This window comes from Maylandia zebra, linkage group LG7 (assembly GCF_041146795.1).
Source record: "Maylandia zebra isolate NMK-2024a linkage group LG7, Mzebra_GT3a, whole genome shotgun sequence".
Classification (NCBI taxonomy): domain Eukaryota; kingdom Metazoa; phylum Chordata; class Actinopteri; order Cichliformes; family Cichlidae; genus Maylandia; species Maylandia zebra.
In genome coordinates this window covers 58,528,931-58,550,061 of record NC_135173.1, presented here as the reverse complement: position 1 = coordinate 58,550,061, position 21,131 = coordinate 58,528,931, and the positions used below count along the sequence as shown (strand labels likewise).

Sequence of the window (21,131 nt, the reverse complement as noted above, 5' to 3'; positions counted from 1 at the left end):
TTTTAATTCAAAGCTATTTACACATGTAAAAACAATTACATTAGCATTGTTACCATGCACACTCAACATCATGGGTGAGTAGAGTTAGTTTAACAGCTTAATAATTAGCTGACAATTCTGTTAACTACAGTGTTGCAGTTAGTAGTTAGAGGATTTAAAATATAATAACTCTCCTTATTATTTGAAAAAAAAAAAATATCCAGGAAATATTGGCAATTTAGAATCTAATCAAAAACTAGATTCTTGAAAGCCTCTAATAGACAACAGCATTGTTGTATCTATTCTAAATTTAATGCCACATAAATGATGCACAATAAATCCCACATCCCGTTTAGTTGTGATCCTTGCAAAATCATAATCACAAATTCCTTAATCTATTAAAGAGGGAGACACATTGTTTTCCGCAGTGTGAAGTATATATGAGGCGGGAAAACATTAGGTGTTTCCACCTATTAGAACAGGATAACAGTATGTTTGCATTTTAATCTGAACTTAACTTAAGATGTTTTTAGTCTTTAGTTAATCAGTCTATCCCAGCCTCTCCTAGGGCAAAAGGTGGGCTATACCCTGGACAGGTCGCCTGCACATCACAGGGCTAACAGAGACTGAGAACCATTCACACCCATCACTGCAAGCCTTTGGACTGTGGGAGGAAGCTGGAGCACCCAGAGAGAACTGACGCAAACACCTAAGGTGGGCCTAAGGTGAGGCAACAGTGCTAACCACAGCACCACTATGCTGCCCACAACAATCCAATTCTGATAACTAACCTAATTATGAGAAATTTAATGGTGTGTGTTCATTACATTTCCAAAGCATTTCAAAAACAAAAAATCATACCACCAGTAAAATATGGTGGAGGTAGTGTGATGGTGCCATGTTGAAACTGTATTTTCTGTTTCCTTGTGTTATCTTTGTCTAATATTTAAATGTGTTTGATTTGAAACATTTAAGTGTAACAAACAATTGAAAAAGAGGAAATCAGAAAGGCAACCCCCTTTTTTATATCACTTTATGTTCAATTTCTCAAGCACTTTGATATATAAATAGTCAAATGATGACAAATATGAGGATGATGGTAGATTTATCAACTCAATTTATGCCAATCGAATGTATGTATGTGTAAGGCAGTGACTGGAATACATATGTAGTCACCCTCATTCTACAGGAATAATAAAGGATTCTTCCATGTTTTGTATAAGTATGACAAGCAGCTACAGGAAATTTCTGATGGAAGTTCCTGCTTCTACGAGGTTGTCAAACTACAAGTTACTGAAATGAAATTGTTTGGCTGCTTTCTGCTTGCACTGTTTGCAACAGAAACCTAAAAGTACACATGTAAATTTGTGTAAATTTAACAACTAAATTTAATTAGAAGATCAGACTGCACTTTCAAGAATGATAGAATAAATTACTCAAATTCAAGAAGGTTTACAAAGGATTTCTAGCAGTTGTTTGTACGGTACCTATATTTTTCCCCCCTGAAACACTGATTAGATTGGATGAATGTAAATTTCAGATTTCTTAAAAAGGGCCACATCACAAGAATAAAACCTTGCAGGCACTGGCTATAATGTTTCCATGACATTTTTAAATAATCTTCTTTCCCCTTTTTGTTTCCTGTAATAAAGTGAACTGTTTCTGTACACATAGAGGCAATAAATAACTTGCTTGCTATTTACTTCTGTAAGTGAACAGAACAGGTTTAGAAAATAACAATGAATGACAATGCAACCAATGACCTTACCCAGTTTAATGAATTAGACTGCAAATATGAAGTTTCAGCTAAAGTTCCCTCTGTCCAAGAACATGTCTTTTCTTGTCTGACCAGTTTCTCAAATTCACACAAAGTTCTTTTAAAAATGGGAAATTAGAAGCCATAGACAGTTTGATATTTTTGATTTATTTATCAGTGAAATGTTTAACACTATTAAACATTTTCTTACAATAACCCCTCAATAAATTGATTGGTGTCTCAACAAAATAAAACCAGGTATGTGTTACAAAGTATACAGTATGCTACAGTGCATATTTTCTTTTTTTTTTTCTTTTTACAGATTTACATTGGGTTTTAGATATTTGGCTCCCGGAATCAGAAGTTTAAAGATAACGCACCATTTGCCTACTGGAAAAAGCTCCTCTTTATATAGCATCATTTTGCCTCTTGTGTTGAACTGTTCTGGTTTATGATGACCAAGTGACATTGTAAAGTCAGCACCTCCATCATATGCTGTGACAGCAGTACAATTTTAAATCATAAAAACAGGTGACACATACTCTTCGTTCTGTTTCATTAGAGGAAAACCTGAAGTCACATCATCACTGGTTGGCAGCTGTCAGAATCAATCATGCTATGTCTATGTCTGTTTATGGTTCTCCCAAATATAGCTGTTCATGAAATATAAAAGTTGAAATAAAGGATAACTAAAATAAAATATTGTGGTAACAGACTCTGCTCAGGTTTACTGTCCTGCAGTAACACATGAAGACAAGGGGACTCCAGCTGTTTGTAGTCCTCCACTAATGGAGATTTAATCATAATTTTGCACGGCACAGCACTTTCTGTTGCTATTCATCTGATCTCTATTGTCTCGCATAGTTTCCAAACTGCTGGAACTTAATAATTCTCCAAGTAAGTGCAGAGTACTTTCAGTTGCTGACGGCTCTTTCAGAGCCAGCCGTGGCTGCAGGCATACGAGGCATCTTCTTTACTGGACTTGGGATGTGCTGAAAGAAGAAAAAATAATCAACATCATGAAACAATTCATTACTGTCCATATATTGCATTTTGACAAGTTAGAGCCCTCTGATTATATGGGAGAAGCAATGCTGCATGTGCAGGGGGATTCTTTCGTAGATGGGGAAAAGGGCTTCAGTATCTTGTCTAGGTACACCAAGACATGCAGAGAGAGAATGCTGACAAGCTTTCTCTTCTGAATCACAGGTTCCTCCACATTTATGTTTTACATAAACCGTCATCCATCCAAGTGCCCAGGAACACTTTTCAGGAAGCCAAATGGTTCCTTCAGACCACTGCTTGTTTGCATTTCCACTGAGAAAAAGAACCATCTGACCAGTTTAAATCTGAGATGACAAGTGTGGTAGTGTGATAGAATGCCACCAGTGGAATTTCTTTCCCATTCCACAGTACTCTCTTAGTTGTATTAAAACAAAGTGGAAGTGATTAGGAATGACAGCCACCAAGCGGTACGCCGTGTAAAAATCTGAGGATGCTGAGGTGCAGAGTTTGCAACATTCTGCAGAATCAACACCTCCAAACTTCCTGTGGAAATTAGCTCAAGGACAATGTGCAAAGAGCTTCGTGGAACGCATATCCCTGGATGAAAACTTATCCAACCCTTTCACCACCAAGTGCAATGCAAAGCAGATCATTTGTTAGAGCAGCTGAGACATGTTCTCTCCAGTTACAAATCACGACTCTCTGTTTGGCAATTCAATGGACAAGTCTGGGTTTGGCTGTTGCCAAAAGAACTTTTAATGTATTGGGGATTATGGTGTGGGGTTGTTTTTCAGGAAGGGCTCAGCTCCTTAGTTCTAATGAGAGGAACTCTTAATGATTCAGCATCCAAGACATTTTGGACAATTTGATGCTCCCAACTTTTAGAGACCAGTTTGGGGAGCCCCTCTTCCTGTTCCGACATGACTGCACACCAGTGTACAAAGCCATGTCCATAAAGACATGGATGAGGGAATTTGGTGTCAAAGAACTTGACTGAGTCCTGATCTCAAACCTATAGAACACCTTTGGGATGAATTAAAGAGGTGACCATGAGCCAGGCCTTCTCACCCAACAGCAATGTCTGACCTCAAGAATGCAATTCTGGAAAGGGAAGTGTCTAATGGAGGCTCCTGCCACAAATAGTGGACTGACATTACATTAAACTAGATGGATTAAGGAAGGGATGTCATTTAAATTCATATGCATGTGAAGGCAGACAAACAAATGCCTTTGGCAATATAGCGTATAGGAATGTGCATGACTAGACAACTACAGGAGTAATCGTCACTACTGTCACTAGTCGGTACCAGATGTACTAGTTGTTTAATGTAATTGTTTTCAATTGATGCCAAATATCAGTAAATTGTTGTCTTCTAAATGCTATCTACCACCAGGTGGAGCTGCTGCTCTGAGATTGTTGTTGACAAACCCCATAAATCTCTTAATCTCACCTGATCTTTTTGTTGACAAGCTTATTGTGTGCTTTGTAAAGCATTCACACTACTGAGTTCCTGTTTCTCTTTATTCTTTACTATTCTTCTTCTTCTAGTTGTTAGTTCTTTTTCTAAATGTAAAAGAATGAGATTGCTGATACCAGCTGTGGAAACTGCAAGGTGGATGGGCTTTCCCTTAGAACAGGCTGAGGAGTTCAGTCATTCAGGAAAGGTTTAGAGCACAGCAGCTACAAAAGAAGACAGTTGAGGTGGTCGCCTCCTGAATAAAGTGTTGCAACACCAGCTGGGCTTGTCATACTGAGGAGGAAGGCTCAGCCTCAGAACACGTTGGAGAGATGACATCTACCGACTGGCCTGGGAATGCTACAGTGTTCCCCCAGATAAGCTGGAAGAGGTGGTTCTCTGTTTAGCCTGCAGCCCCCACAACCCGAATATAACTAAATTATATAAAATAGCTGGGTGATTTCATCCATTCATCCATCCACGCTCTTCCACTTATCCATATCAGAGTCGTAGGGAGGTTGGAGCCTATTCCAGCTACCATAGGGCAAGAGGTTGGGTACACCCTGGATGGATCGCCAGGGATGACAGACATTCGTACTCGCATTCACACCTATGGCCAATTTAGATTCACCAATTAAAGGTTTTATACTCTTACTAAGCATGTGGACTCTTACATGCCCACCATGTCATTTGTTTCTATAAGGGACTGCTCATATAGTCATTTACAGATTAAAAAAAAAATACTGTTACAGAATTCATTTTGTCTATATGAAAGATAGAAAACTGCCCAAATATTTATTCCTCCTGTACCTCTGTGGCACTGCTTGAGCGAACCCGTTCTGATTCTGCTGGCAGGTCATCATCCAGAGGTCTGCGGGCATATTCCCTGCGGTGTTTGTCATCCACTCGCGTCAAGTACCATGTACCTGGGAACAGATCCTCAACAGAGCCTTGTGGGACATAGTTGGCTGTATGGAAGAAAAAAAAAAGTGATCAGTGTAAACAAGCCATTATTCCAAATACCAGTCTAGTTGTGTGTGTGAATAACTCAGTGAGCGTTTTAGCCAAACCAGCCTATTTTACTGAGGCAAGACTCTGACAAGTTAAAGACTTTCCATTGAAGTACTCTTCAGATGTGTGAATTTGAAAGCAAAGTCAGGGTACACTGTCTTACATTTACCTGGGGTGTGAATCTTCTATTTTTGTTTTTGACTTAAATCAGTCAATCAAGATTTGTTAATCATGTTTCTTTGTGCAGAATAATATATAAATAACCAAGTAACATTTTATATTAGGGCACAGCAAAAGCCGTTGTGAAGCTCTTTAATTATATTAGAACAAGAATCACATACTTGTCATTACTGTAAACATCACAATTAACATTTTCTATTTGTGCTTACATGAACGCTATTTTGTGCGTTTGTGACAGCTCTTAGTGTCCTTGCTGTCAGAAATATGGAAAAATAATAACCAAGCAACAAAAGCGAGGTCATACCCAAGTGGTGTGTGTCTTCTCGCAGCTTCATATTCTCAGAGAAAAGAGCTGGCGAAACTTTCTTCCTCGAGTCCAGTCTTGTCTTCAGGTCGCTTAGGCTCAATACAAGTTTGTCCAGACTAGATCCTGACACAGACAACCAACCAGAAATGAACTACAGTTTCTTTCTACTGTTTTTAATGGCAAAAGTTTGCAATTTTACTTATGTCACACAAGTCAATTGTAAAATATATGACTTACCAGGGATATGGTCCTGTGTCACTCTGAGAGAATACAGTGTAGCAGCAAATCCTGAACCATAGGAGAAAACTCCAATCCTTTGTCCTGCCATTTGTGATGGTGTGTGTCTACAACAGAGGCAACAAATATATATATATATTTTTTTAATATACATACTGGATGAGTAAAACTAGTCCCAAATAAATAGTAATCTTAGCAGGACAAGCATTTCAAATCAAGGACAAGGATCCAAAGAGACTCTTGATGTTAGTGTTGTGGAATCAGTATGGATTCAGGACTTCTATGTGATCTGTTCAGCCTTTATTATTCAGGCAGTTGAGAAGTGAACTATAACATGGATTTTTAAAAAAAGAAAAAGAAAAGAAAAGAAAGGAAAATTGTGCGCTCCCGCTCACTCACTCACGCACACACACACACGCACACACACACACACACACACAAAGCCTAACACAAAATTTGGAGCACATCCCACAGAATTTTAATTATGCCTCAAGTCTGAGTGGATTTTGTCTTTTTTGCCTTGACTAGATAGTGCAGTGAAGAGCAGACAGGAAGGTGGGGAAAGACATGCAGCAAAGAGCTCAGACTGGAGTTGAACCCAGGACATTACTTTAAGACTTGCAGCATATGTTCATCTGCTCCAGCAGACAGCTAAACTATTGCACCCATGTGTTGCTGCCTTTAATTTATTTATTATAGGTTAATCCAGGCTTTGACTTCAACCTTCTTAAGCACGTGATTCAAACTAATGTTTGACCTCAGTGGACAAATAAATGCAAAAGGAAGAAAAGACAATGAGACATACTGTGCAATAAGTGATGCCAGGCAGCCATAGACAGAGGGGGTGTACATGTTTCCATTCTGGTTGGAGATTAGCAGGGATGCCTTGGTCTTCCTCTCAAACATATCTGTACTGGCCTTCATGAATGCCTTCTCCACATCCCGGTCAAAGTAGGTATCCTCTGGCTGTACATCTCTGCAACACACAATGAGTAAGAAAACTACTACAAGTGCTTTTCCCCCCTTTGTGTTTGTATAAAAGTACAAATGATGAAAATGTCTAAATATGTCCAAAACTAGCAATTACACTTGAGCTCACGACTTTAAAACAAACTATCTGGCCAGGTGCTTTACTTTGAGAGTACCTGAAGGCTTCGAGGCCTGTGAAGGGTCCGGTCTCAGTGTTTGGGCTGGGGTGGTTCAGAAAGTCATTCAGCATCAGTCTTGCCAATGACTTCTGTACCAGCTTGCAATAAGGAGAGTGGAAGACTAAAAAGCCAAAGTCCTCCAGGCTGAAGCTCTTATCTGAACCCTCTGTTAGAAAATATAATGATTAAAGACCATGTGAAAAAATTAATTTACTGAATGACACAATGGTTATCTTGTGTGTAGCTCAAGCAGTACTACCACACTAGGCTACATACGGCACAGGTGTAAATGACAGTTTGAAATGATAGATAAGAGTTTCACTCAAACCAACACTTCTCTTGAACATGTTTTTTCTACATACAACTCAAATCTTGTTGCACTTCTTCCTAGCTCAGCATAAATTCCTGCTAGTTTTTAGGGCTTGATTTAGATTCTTTGTGACTTCGGTTCAAAATCAAAACACATTGTTCAATAAAAAGAAAGGGGCAGCTAAGAGCTTTTGGCTCATACTCCAATTTACAGACCCCATACCACAGAGCAGTTTATACCAAACCGCTGACCTTGAGAGAAAACCAAAGAAGTAATTTTTCTGGCCAAGGTGTGTGTGTGTACTGGTTTTTCCTATTTGGGGGGGTCCAAAATACGAAATTTACTATTCTTTGGGACCAACAGGCCTGATGGGGACCAAAATCCATGTCCCCATGAGTTTGAAGACTCAAAATGTGGTTTTAGTGTCATGGTTACAATTGCGTTATGGTTAAGGTTTAGGGTAAGGATTAGGCATTCATTTTTGATGGTTAGGGTTAGGGTTAGGGTAAGCGGCTAGGGAAAGCATAATGTCAATGAGATGTCCTCACGAGGATAGCAAACCAGACATGTGTGTGTCTTTCTATATACTACCAACCTCGTTGCCACTGTGCATGGATTTTGTTGCGGTACACAGAGTAGCAGCGGTCCAAGGCACTCAGGTAGCACTGTATCGACAGCTTGCCATCTACAACAGGATACTCTGACACCATGTCTGGCTTATAGAAGTCATATGCATGCTGCATGTGGGTTCCCCGTAGGCCTGTATATTAAAAACAACAACTTCAGTCATTCCCTCATTTTACCACAAATGTCAAAAGACATATGTTCAGACACATTTTGTGCGATGCTCATTTAAAACGTTGCACGACTGAGGTCATTTCTGGATACATTTTATCTACTAACAGATTTAACACAGTCCTACTGGTGTATCCATTACAAGTGCTTATATCATAACTCATCTGAGCAGAAAAACTTTTTTCCAAAAATGTATAATTTCTTTCTCAAAAGCTCTGTCTCAGAGACTGAGCATAAGAAACAAAGCTATCAATTAACTGACCTCGCTCAAAGGCCAGAGGAGCATTAGGCCCAATCAGGATGGCCACAGCACCAGCCCCCCCTGTAGGCCGGGCGCTTCCTGTGGCATAGACAGCAATGTCCCCTGCTACCACCAAAGCATAACGTCCTGCAGAGAAGAAACACAAGGAGCAGGAAATCACTAAGGCATTCTTTTTAGAAAAACAGAAGCTGCTTCAGGTACACTCAACACAGACTACACCAAAAAGACACACACATAAGATAAGATAAGATAACCTTTATTAGTCCCACACGTGGGAAATTTGTTTTGTCACAGCAGGAAGTGGACATTGCAAAAGTTATGAAGCAAAAATTAGAATACAATAAGAATAAATACAGTACACAACTGTACAGAATAGAATAAAATACTATATACAGTAGAATAAAATAGAATAAAATATACAATAAGATAAAAATAGAATACAAATGCTATATACAACTGAGTAAAAATACCTACATACCCCACATACTGCATATACAAGTCTATCTACTTAAGTTTTCATGCATAATATAATGTTTTAACTTTATTTAAACTTTATTTATACAGGTAATCCCGCTGAGACTTAGTGTCTCATTTACAAGAGAGATATGTTTGAGTCAGCATGTCACTAAACACTGGTGAAGAGATTTAAAAAAAAAAGCCACTGTGGCTTTTCAAAAAGCTTACATGTGTTATATTTTGGGCGCTATGACTGCACACAGAGTCGATTCTAGACCTTTGTTCTCAAGTTGAGAACCCAGAGCGTTCATTCAGCACTTTTGTCTAACAGTCACATGATCGCACGACGGACACATCTGAGGAAACTGTTCAATTCACCAAGCTTCTGATTGGTAGACGCCCTGCTCACTCACCTAAGCCACAGCTCACTAACACACAATGATTTGTGAAATATGAAGAACTTGTAACACTAATAAGTGAACATTCATGAAATTACATTGCTGCATGACTTGCTGGGTAATGCTGAGTAATTATGCTTAACTGAAAGACTTTTTTTAAGTGGACTGGGATGATAACTATAGCAGTGCAATGCACTTTGGAGACTACTTAAGTTATTAAACAAAAAATGGAAACCACTCTGGAGCTCCAGTATCTCAAATGTTTACATTTTGTGGATTTCTTTGGTTTATCTAATTGTAAAATTTTACCTTTTGGGGTTTAGAGAGGTCAGCTTTGACTGGAAAACATGAGATATTTCTGGTAATTTTTGATATAAACAAAAGCAGCTTAACATTAACAAAAGCTTACTCACCATCCCATGAGCTGGATTCCACCCAGTTGACAGCGTTGAAGAGTGCAGCTGTACCACCATAGCAAGCATTTGTGGTGTCAATTCCCTCCACATCTGTATTGCCAGAGTTCTCAAATAACTGCATGAGGGCTGTCTTGACAGACTTGGACTTGTCAATGATGGTTTCAGTACCAACTTCCAGTCGACCAATGCTGTTGTAGGATAGAGCATTCTTCTCCATCAACCTCTGGACCACAGTCAGGCAGAGAGAATTTATATCCTCACGGTCTGAACAAAAGCCCATGCGAGCTTGGGCCAAGCCCACGGTGTATTTACCAGCGGGCACACCATCAAACTCCTCCAACTCAGTCTGGTCCACATATTGGGATGGGAAGTACAGTTCTAAGGCAATGATACCCACATCTTTAGGCCATGGTCCCAGGTAACTAACTGGGGCTGAGCCAGGCATCCTGAACAAATTAGGGGACAAGAAGGGGTTTTATATTAAACATTATATTAATAACACACAGATAACACATAAAAACAGATATGCTCTTAGTTTCCAAGCACACCAGTTTTAAAAATGTCAATAAACAGGGTGGATGGATACATACAGGAGTTAATTTATACTGATAATTTGTTAAACAAAATAAGGATTTGATCATATATGTTAAGTAGCTATATGCAGCAGTTCCAGTATCTACATCTGTGAGTATGCAGTTTTGGATTCACTCTCTGATGGTGAAATCTGAATCACTCTAACACAAGTTAAATCAGTAGGTTAGTAAATGGCACAATTTTAATGTTTTTATAGAAAATATGGAAAAATCCATATGTTAAGTATCACCATTCAGCCTTAAAATACTGGCATATGACCAGCCCCATTGACAGGTAAGTACTTGGTTATATCTCATTCAAATCAGTTTTATTTATATAGCACCAAATTACAGCAACATTTACCTCAACAGGCTTCAGACTAAAATACCCTACACTAACAGATGCTGATGATGAAAAGGGATAAAATTGGTTGTATAAGGGTTGAAAATGTACAGCCAAAATAAACTAATATAACAATATTACTTATGCACAGGCATCAGCACCGAAACCTTTACAGCTGCATAATTATGGGGGTACATTTTATTTAATTACAACAACGTCGCAGAGCACGAGTCATTACAGGCTAATAATCATAAACAATAAAATCCAACTCTCAAACTGTATGCTAGTTTGAGACTTATTAGAAAGTATTTAGAAAGCACAAAAAGTAATACTAGAAAAGAACAGTGTACTGATATTAGTCTATTTACTGATGATCTCTTTACCAATAATCTGACAGATAACGTTAGCCGACTTGCTGCGATTACGGGTGGCATTGCTAGCAACCACGTTAGCTAAGAGAACAGCAAATGTGATATACTTGCTACAGCTGTACTGATTCTATGACCTTCTTTCTTTCCTTGACTTTTACATAAATATCATCAAATATTGACATATACTGTCACTCCACATGCATATTAAGCCGGTAAGATTAGCTAGTCAAAAGGTCGGCCCAGCAGATTTTCAGAACCAAATCTTAAATCTTAGCTTAAAGTGGAGGACACGTTTCTGGAGCTGCCCATAACTATATATTTGCTTTCATACCATTCAGAATACGTACCTAAACGGCTACATAGAACTAGACGGGGACCAGATAAGTACAGTGGGCAACAAAATTGGGTGAAAGGGCAACGGCAACTGGATTTCCTGGAACTTAAGCAGTGCATGCCTGGGAGCCAAAGTATAGTCTACCACACTGAGTTAACGGGACACTTGCGTATGAAAATATGTTGTTTTCAATAAAAAAAAAAATGAAATTAAAAAAATTTAAAAAGTAACTAGTTTGATGACATTCTTATGCAGGGCACATACTTTGATAGATCACAGTACGGACTACAAGCGTTTCTTCGGACAGTTTGCTAGTCGGAAGAATACAGCTGACGGACCAACTGAGGTGTATATATTTATATATGCACTCACTGTCATAAACCTGTACTAAAGGGTCTGACTCGCCATGTCTGCTTCAGTGTTAACATTCTTACATTAACTAAAACATCTATTTATATGTGTGTGTGTGTGTGTGCTCACACAAGAACGATTCTTTATTCTCATGTGAAAATCAGATTAACAGCAACGCACAATAAATTTCTCTTGTGTTTTCTTCATAACTGAACATGTGTAGCTGCAGGATATTCGTAGCGATTCTCACCTGTATGTAGTCAACTTCAGCGATGAAGGTTATTCTCTTCGGCGTTTCTTATATCCAGCTCAGCAACCTCTAGTAGTCAAGTAGAGGTGTATTTATATCAGACAGTGACGAGGCAGCGTAACTTCAGTACTACAGCACCTGGCTTCCTGTCCAATCACAGCTCACAGGCACGATGCGGCGCTACGAACCCCCTGAAAGCTTCCAACCAATCGGAGAATACCAATCACAACCACGCATCACGGCCGTATTTGCTGTCCAATAGTATGACATGCATGATGTCTGGTGAGAAAGAAAGAGCCAATCAGGTTGCACAAATAATTCCTGGCGCGGTAGTGTGTAGCACTTGTAGTACAGAGCACCATGGTTATGAAAAATTGTAGCGGTCATAATTTCTGGTGAGTATCAATAGTTGCCAGGTGTTTTATACTGCAAAAACAATGTGAATTACAATAACATTATATACACATTACTTGTGCTAAAACTATATTAATCACTAATCAATAGGCTTCTAGACTACCTTTATATATTTTAACCTCCTAAGACGCGAACTCTTCCACGGCATACATTTTTAATTACTCTTTGATATTTGGGCTGATTGGGACCTTATGAATGTAAAAACAAAGAATTACCAGATTTATTTATTTTTTAACCAAATTTTTGTTTATAAGAAAAATGAGAGCCACATATGAGGATATTCGTTTAAAATTTTGATAGTATAATGTCCTCGTAATTAAATATAAGGCCCCTGTAGAGCAAAATTGAGTATTTTGGTCTAAATAACCCAAAATATGATGTCCACATATGTGGATGCCAGGTCCTAGGAGGTTAATGATGACAGGAAAATAATCAAAAGATGAAAGATAAAAGTAACCCCCTAATTGCAGAATTGACTAGAGTTAGTGGTCTGTACAAGTCATATGCGTTTTACATGCATATATACATGGAGATGTGTATAATTATATGATGAAATAATCTTCCAAGCAACATTTTAACACTGCAGCTAAGCCATAACGTGCTTAATAGCTATATGTTAAATCTGCTTGCCAACTACAGGTTTCCAAATGATAACCAGAGTGACTGTTATTTACTTTATTTTACCATTTTTCTGTGAAAAAACGAATAAACAAGCAAAATTAATTCGGTAAAAACACCACCACTTTAAGACGAGAATGAACACCATTACACTTCAATTGTGAATCTGGGTTGTATTATTATTCCAAAGCATAAAGATTTAGAAAAAAAAAAACAAAACTTCAAAATTATAGGTTATAAGGTAAATAACAGGTCAATACTACTGAGTCAGCAACCCCACTAAGAGTTGCTTAGTAGAGAGGAACAATTAAATGTAGTCTCTATCAAGAGCTACACAATGAATAAAAATGCATCAGCAAAAATCATGGGACAGATTAGGTATAAAATAGATTGATAAGAAGAGCACAAAATGTGGCAGGAGAAACCTGTGTGTGTGTGTGTGTGTGTGTGTGTGTACACATATATATTCCTTTAACAAAAGAGAACGTACTGATTTTGCTGATGGGTTAAAGACCTGATGATACCAAGCATGAGGCACTACAGCAAGTTGGCAACAAGAAATAATCACTGTTTATTTGCTATAAATGGGACACAGTGTAAACATTTGACCCTGTCAAAACTCTGTAATTCAAACTAACTGAACATCACAATTTCACAATAAAATGTATGATGAAAACAGTAACGTACATACATATTACAAACATAGTACAAGCATTTTTCTTTCATTCATTTTCTTGTCAGACATTTAAAAACCCTGTTTAGTAAGTTTTTTAAAGCATCAGATATTTTATTCTGAACAAACAGTTCATTAACACAACACTGTACCCTTTTGAATACATTCTAAAACTGAACTTGTGTATTAACAAGGGAAAAAAAATTACAATTAGTCAGCCCTTCTTCCATGCTCCTGCTACGTAGCCTTAGCTAGTAGAACAGTGTACCACTGAAGGTAAAACAGAAATAATGCGTGTAATAAGTAAAAGATTTAATTTATGCAGATATAACAACAGGTATGAGGAGATATAAAAACAAAACTTAATGAGTGTGGAGTATGGAGAGAGGTTTTTGGCTGCTACCTCTCATTTAACTTGACTCCCAGAATTAATTCTCCCATAACAACAGCAGCTGGCTTCCAGCTTGTGGCTCCAATTCCTACATTAGAAAAAAAAAATGGCAGAAAAGTTCAAAACAAATCAAATGCATAATCAAATTATTATATATTTATGAAAAATGTGTCTAATAATAACAATAATTAAAAAAAGGATCAGCTTTCAGTCCCAGTTTGTAACAATATGTATAGCAGAACATTTTAATCTTTTGTGTGAGGTTATTAAAATGTATTTTGATTGTTGCCTGGTTGAGGAATATACCTTACACCAGTGATTTTTAACCATCGGTGAGCCATGCCTTGAGGGGCGCAAAACACCTTTTTTGTTTTACACCTGTGGGCCGTGGGACATCATTAGTTATTAATTGAAGACACCAGGGACTACTGTTATCCATGAAAATCTCAGTTACAATACAGCTTCTCCCGGCTTGGTGAGAGTTGTTTAATCAGCCTCAATAAGCAAGCAGAAGAAGACACCCTGCCTGCCGTCAGCAAAATATATGGAGTAGTTCTTAAAATGCAAAAATGAAGATAAAAGTGACAACCCCCCCCCCCGCAAAAATTTTGTGCAAGTACAACCCTGACTTCCTGAATATGGGTTTGTGAACGGAAAAGAAAAGAAGCAGACCCAAGAGCCCAATGTGTGGAGTGTGGACTAATGCTATCCAACGAAGCACTAAAGCCTTTGAAATTAAAACGGCATCTCGAAACCAAACATCCCACACTCGCAAGAAAACCAGCGGAATATTTCAAGGGAAAAGAAAAATGGACAGCAGATGCAGGAACTGTCTGTTGTGTCACTGACTGGTAACTCTAAATGTGCTTTAAAATCTAGCTACCTTGTATCCAGACTTGTGTCACAGAGTAAAAAGTCTTTCACTATAGTGGAAGAGTTGATTTTGCCTGCCCCTGTACATATGTTTCATGAAATGATCGGAGAGGCTGCTGCAAAAAAGGTACTGACCATCCTACTCTCAAACAACACTGCAAGCCACCATATCACGGACATGGCCTTAGACATACAGCATCAGCTTCTAGAAAGAATAAAAAGTAGTTCACTGATGTCACGAATGGTGCATTATTGTTGGTTTCAGTTTGTTATCGCTGGGACAGCAGAAGACATGCTGTTTTGTGGAGAGCTACCAACACGAGCCACGGCTCAGGAATGTTTCCGCTGCATTGACAACTACTTCACTGAGAACGATCTGAACTGGCAGAACTGTGTTGGGGTGTGCACTAATGATGAAGCTTCAAAGACTGGCAGGCATCATTAGGCAGATCTTTGATTGTGCACCAGAAGCGAAATGGACCCACTGTTTTCTCTACTGTGAAATCCTTGTAGCAAAAAAGATGTCACTTGAGTTCCACGAGGTGATGGATGTAAACTATCAAATTCATTAAAAATAACTACAGATGTTTTACCAAGCTTTGTGAGGACATGGAAGCAGGTCAGGTCCAGCTGCTCTACCAGAGTGAGGTAAGCTAGCTTTCAAGAGGACTGGTCCTCAAGCATTTATTTGAACTGAGGAACGAGGTCTTCTCTTTTCTCACAGAGAAAGAAAATCTGCTCTTGCACATTATTAAGCCAAGCTTGCCTACCTCTGTGACATTTTTTCACTGCTGAACCAGCTGAACATCTCACTTCAAGGGAGAAACAGCAACATGTTTTTTGTTGCAGACAAAGTTGAAGCTTTCAAGGGGAAAATTGCTTTATTGACTAAGAGGGCCCAGGAAAAGAGGATGGACATGTTTTCACTTTTATCTCTCATCTTGGAAAACTCCCCTCAAGTGAAGATCAGTGATTCTGTCTGTAACACCTTTCACAACTGACAGAGAAATTTGATGAATATTTCCTATTTTCTGCAGATCCCACTCAAAGTGATGTTGCTTTGCCCTCACATCTCTAATCCCATCTTCTGGAAGTTTCCACCGATAGCACTTTAAAGTTGCAGTGGGGCAAACTGGACCTGGGCTCCTTTTGGATTGCTGTCTCAAAGGATGTCTGGCACTGAGAGCTGTGAAATTCCTCCCATTCACAACTACATATCTGTGTGAATCCGGATTTTCCACTGTGACCACAACCAAGACCAAAGCCTGAAACAAACTCAGAGAGCGAGTCTTTCTCTCTGCCTTGTTGACAACAGTCTACAAAACTGTCAATAATAATATGCATAACAGTATTTCAAAAACTGCTCATCTACTGGGATTTCTCTAGGGTTTGCAGAGAATGGTCTGAAAAAGACAAAAAAAATTTTTTTTCCAGTATATCCAGTATCCATTTTTTCTGGGGAAGAAAGTTTTATAATAGGGTCAGGATTTGGGATAAATATGAAAGCACAGATTTATCATGGGCTTGGCTTGGCGCTTTGCCTTTTTTATTCCAACAACACTGTGGCCCGGTGCTGAAGGTCAAATTCATACGTTTGGTATTGGAAGTACTAACCTACTAACCTCAACCCCATCAAGAACTAGAATGAATATAATCCACCCACTGTTATCATCTTCAATGCCCTGTACCAACACAGAGCAGAGCAGCTACCTGAATGCTACTCCAACAGAGGTCGATTATCTTGTTAATAATTTTACCTCCTCACTACGTATGACTCTGGATACTGTAGCTCTGGTGAAAACATAAGGCCTCAAATAAGAAGTACCTGATTCTGTGGTATAATTCTCAAACACGTAGCCTAAAGCAGATGACTCGTAATCTGGAGAGGAAATGGCGTGTCACAAATTTAGAAGATCATCATTTAGCCTGGAGAAATAGTTTGTTGCTTTATAAAAAAAGCCCTCTGCAAAGCCAGAACATCTTACTATTCATCACTGATTGAAGAAAATTAGAACAACCCCAGATTTCTCTTCAGCACTGTAGCCAGGCTGACAAAGTCAGAGCTCTATTGAGCCAACCATCCCTTTAACGTTAACTAGTAATGACTTCATGAACTTCTTCACAAATAAAATTTTTATCATTAGAGAAAAAATTACCAATAATCATCTCACAGATGTAATATTATCTACAGCTACTTTTAGAAAACTGGCATGATTCTATCATGGAAATAACTGCATGGGATCAGGAACACTACCACAAATCACCATCTATAAATGCATTTCACCATGCCATCCACAAATCAAGTTCAAGTTCTCTGATACAAAGAAGAAGCCGGAGGCTATATGTAAATATGATACAAAAACGCCACCACCGTCTCTTTTAACCAACGTAAAATATTTGGTGCATCATAAAACTGTATATAGAAAGGACCACAACTGCTGAAAAGCTAAGATCCTCTATTAGACAAGAAGGGGACTAGAGTTCTCTCCCAAAAGATCTGCAAGTTTTAATGGGTGTTAAAAGAGGGGATAGCACACAGTAGGAAACATGGCTATGTCCCAAGTTTTCTGAGAAGTGTTGCTACCATCACCTTTTTCATCTTTAAAAGGGGATATTTGCTCAGTTTAAGCATTCGGTATGCTTTCTGTGTTTTTTGTGGATACAAAAATGGTTTAATGAGATCAGATTTTATTCACATTTTACACAACATTAAAACTTTTTGGAGTTTGTGTTTAGTTCTAATTTAGTGTTTGCAAATGATCCGTTTATTAACTGTTCACTGCATTCTCTGCTGGAGCAGTATGCCACTACCATTCGTGCTGGCAGTCACATTAACTGCTTGTACCAATATGTGAAAGAGCTTCTGTGCTGTGATGCACCCTGTATATGTACCTGCCCATCCCTGCTAATCTGGACCTTCTTGTTGTCATTCCATGGGTTGAGGATATGCTGGGTGCACTGGAAAGGAATATTTTCTTTGTGTATCCATTCTACACTGAAAGCCCCTCCTAGTTCCATGAGGCCCCAGTCATGACAGCTCTCCTCCTGACTGACGACAGACGTCATGCGAGCATAGCCCTGTGAAAAAGAAAACAAAAACACAAGTTTGGTCTTTCAAAACCGATTTTCTTTTTACTGTTGCAATTTCACAGTCAGCATCATGACTCTGGCACACATGATCATGCATACAGAGTGTCACCTGGAAGTGTCCAGAGCCCTGAACAGAGAAGATAAGGATGATGGCGCTATTCTCCAAAAAGGCCTTGGTGAGTTTGGTCTCATTACTTGGTGTAGTAGACCAGATGCCTTTTTGCTGAGAAATTTCCAAGTTCCTGATGTTGCTGCTTTTCATAATAAAGTATCGGACTAATGTCTGATGGCAGGCCAGCTGAGTGCACACAGGCTTCACAACCTGCTGCAAAAGTGGAGAGAGAAACATTAGCAAGCATTACCATCCAACCTCAATAACCCATCATTTAGTTAGTATGACTGTAACGTGCGCCAAGCTCACCTGTTTGTGTTTAAAAAAAAACCCAAAAGGAAGCAGACACTTAGAGACTCATTAGTTCATTTTGTTTGTGCTCTGTGTGTGTTTCCAAATCATATCAGATGCACTGTACTGAAAAATTATTTTAAAGTTGTTAACATACTGAACTGAGTTGAAATATTTGTTACTGGCAACACAAAAGAACCGGACTAAGATTGTCTAAGATATTAAATAAGATGAAAAACGAAAACATAGGAGTCTCAAATACATCTCAAATAAAAAAAATAAATACATACATACATACATAAATAAATAAATGATCCAAAAAGTAGCTATATTAATACTGAAACAAACAAGAAGGTAAAATATTCCCTCCAAACAAAACATACAGATTCTAAATGAGCAAATCAGTCCATGCATTACATTGATCAGCCCATGGAAAAGTCTATTAATGCTTATTGGACTGACAATTGTTGGTTGGAAAATTTTTACATATCACCCAACCTTAAAGGTTTCTGTCAGTTTATTACAGAGTATCTTGTAGTAATATTTAATAGAGATGGCACGATACCACTTTATGTCCGATACCGATACCGATATCATAAATTTGGATATCTGCCGATACCGATATGAATCCGATATAGTGTTTTTTAATCAACAAAACTGTTTTTTAAATATCTTGCTGCATTTTGTATAAGTTCATACTCAAGTTTAAAACAACAACTACACTAAAGCTATTCTGTTATACCTGTATGCAAAAAAAAAGATTTCATAGTTCAGCAATACTGATCAATCTAATAAACTTAAACCTACACCATCCTCCCTATTCTGGTATTTTAAAGAGTACTTAGCATAAATATTAAGCAACCTAACTAATAGGGTTCCAACTCCCAGCAACAACAAAAATAAAAAAATAAAAAATAGGGAACCACCCCTCACGCTCCACCTCATGATGCTTAATCGACGTAATCAACCTTAATTTGATGCAGTGTGAAAAAAAATGCACAGAAATCAATTATTTTTCAAGAAATATTAAATAGATTCAACATCTTTCTTCAACAAAATTGCAGACTGCACAGATGGTACCTTCCCAAAGGAAAAAGTACTATAGCTTACTAGGGTATATATATTAGACTTAATAGTTACTATATACAGTAATTGACTTCTATTCATTTTACATCAAATTAAAACTTTGGGTGTCAGATAATTATTTATTAAAAGCTAGACATTTTAAATGAGAATAAGAAAGAAAAGTATGTCTTTGTGCCCCCTTTTCCCTGTTAATGCCCTATCAGCCCCCCTGGCTAAACTTTGCTAGATCCGCCCCTGCACAGTTACCAGCGTCAGCTACGTAGAAAAAGATCCTGGAGTAGAAAGTAATATTAAATACATTCTAACAATAGCTGATCAAGCTTAAACGTGCTGCTGTTGTTCAGCCGCTGGTTTACTCTTTCTGGTGCAAAGTGGGCCAAAAACAAACTAGAGAGACGGACTCGCGACAGAAAAGCCGATCAGCTGATCGTTAAGCAGTTTCATGATTGAAGTAGCAGCAGGAGAGGCAGTCGCTCCATATATCGCTTGTTAAGCTTAACGCAGGAATGCTTTACATTCAGAGATGGACTTACACACTTGCTTTACTTCTCTCGGGATAACTTTGTCGGAGATGAAATGCCGGGTTGCTAGCGAAGCTCCAAATGCTATCCAGACCACCGACAGGTCCCGCATGCCACAGCCGCTCTATCAAGTGATGCATACTGCTCTGACGTGCTAACGTTCTGAGGTGAGTTACGGCGTGTTGCAAGTTTTGTGAGGTGCTTTCGTGATATTTAATGGATCGGATTACATTTTTTATTTTTCTCCGATATCCGATCCAGTAATTTAGGTCAGTATCGGACCGATACCGATACGTAATATCGGATCGGTCCATCTCTAATATTTAAATCTTGGAAAACTGAAGAATAGAATAGAACATGACTGACAAGAGAAATGACTGCAAAGAAATAACAAAACAAAAAAACCCAAAACTCGTCAGTTTGTGAATTCAAGATAAAAAAAAAAGTACACTAATGGAGATCTTAAATACATTTTATGAACAGAGAATTACAAAAGTAGACTTTTAAAGTCTAGGACAGGGGTGTCAAATGTACGTCCCACATCCGGCCTGCGATACAATTATATCAAGCCCACAAGATAATTTCATATTCAGTCATTAATGGCCCGTCAGTACGTCGGAGCCGAAAAAGACAGCAAGTGTAGTGGTACAGGCCAGGTATACAGAAAGTTGGGTAGCTGGATTTTAATTAAGCATGTTGGAAAAAAAGTGAAGGAAGGAGCAAAAATGTGAATAAGCAGCATCTGGAAAGCTGAGTGTAGAATTGTGGAGGATGAAAAGATTCAAACTTGTACCTTAAAACTTGTGTGTTTTGTCTAGTAGTAGCAGATGCATATAAGGCATATAAGGCACAGAAATGTGTGCATGTAGCACAGAGCCATGGCTCGGTGTCGTGAGTGTCTAAATGAGTCTCACAGGCTTAAATGTGGTTCAAGCTATTTATACCTCTTAACTTGTTTGATCTGCTGCTCACCACAAACAAGCACAAGCAGAAATGTTGGACTTTTAGCTGTATTTTCACAAGTTTACCAGGTTTTCCTACAGATAAAAACCTCCCTTGTGGCCATTCATACTACACAAAGTAATAAAGCAATAAACAATTAAACTGTTGAACCCCAACACCTC

At 38.4% G+C, this 21,131-nt stretch overlaps 2 protein-coding genes across 6 annotated transcripts in view; both read right to left on the bottom strand.

Annotated features, from left to right (window-relative positions):
- Positions 1-1,882: 1,882 nt before the first annotated feature.
- hmgcs1 (3-hydroxy-3-methylglutaryl-CoA synthase 1 (soluble)) lies at positions 1,883-12,097 on the bottom strand. 2 transcript variants are annotated; one of them, XM_004564662.4, is made up of 10 exons: positions 11,939-12,097; positions 9,715-10,163; positions 8,448-8,573; positions 7,986-8,150; positions 7,078-7,246; positions 6,738-6,908; positions 5,933-6,039; positions 5,693-5,818; positions 5,008-5,165; positions 1,883-2,727 (listed from the first exon to the last, which is right to left on the bottom strand). In XM_004564662.4, exons 2-10 carry the CDS (start codon positions 10,160-10,162, stop codon positions 2,650-2,652), a joined length of 1,548 nt encoding a protein of 515 aa, XP_004564719.2. In that variant the 5' UTR covers position 10,163; positions 11,939-12,097; the 3' UTR covers positions 1,883-2,649. The 2 variants fall into 2 exon arrangements, with proteins under 2 accessions (XP_004564719.2, XP_004564720.2); XM_004564663.4 differs by lacking the exon at positions 11,939-12,097 and adding an exon at positions 11,351-11,474.
- Positions 12,098-13,517: 1,420 nt separating this feature from the next.
- Positions 13,518-21,131, bottom strand: part of ythdc2 (YTH domain containing 2) — a 40,481-nt gene continuing 32,867 nt past the window's right edge. For 3 of the 4 annotated variants that reach the window (XM_076886796.1, XM_076886795.1, XM_004564666.6), the window contains 3 exons: positions 18,107-18,322; positions 17,800-17,985; positions 13,518-14,122 (listed from right to left, as the gene is read on the bottom strand). In XM_076886796.1, coding sequence (XP_076742911.1) covers positions 14,072-14,122; positions 17,800-17,985; positions 18,107-18,322 — 453 coding nt within the window. In that variant the 3' untranslated portion in view covers positions 13,518-14,071. The remainder of the gene's footprint in view (positions 14,123-17,799; positions 17,986-18,106; positions 18,323-21,131) is intronic. The other variant, XM_076886797.1, reaches the window with a different exon arrangement.

What these genes read in the sequence shown, in the direction of transcription:
- hmgcs1 (XM_004564662.4), bottom strand. Translation starts at nt 10,162, where the DNA reads ATGCCTGGCTCAGCCCCAGTTAGTTACCTGGGACCATGGCCTAAAGAT. An exon ending in CCATGCACAGTGGCAACGAG is followed by an intron (nt 7,247 to 7,985) that starts GTTGGTAGTATA and finishes ATTTTCTAACAG; the next exon opens with AGGGTTCAGATAAGAGCTTC. An exon ending in AGAAGACACACACCACTTGG is followed by an intron (nt 5,166 to 5,692) that starts GTATGACCTCGC and finishes TCTTCCATACAG; the next exon opens with CCAACTATGTCCCACAAGGC.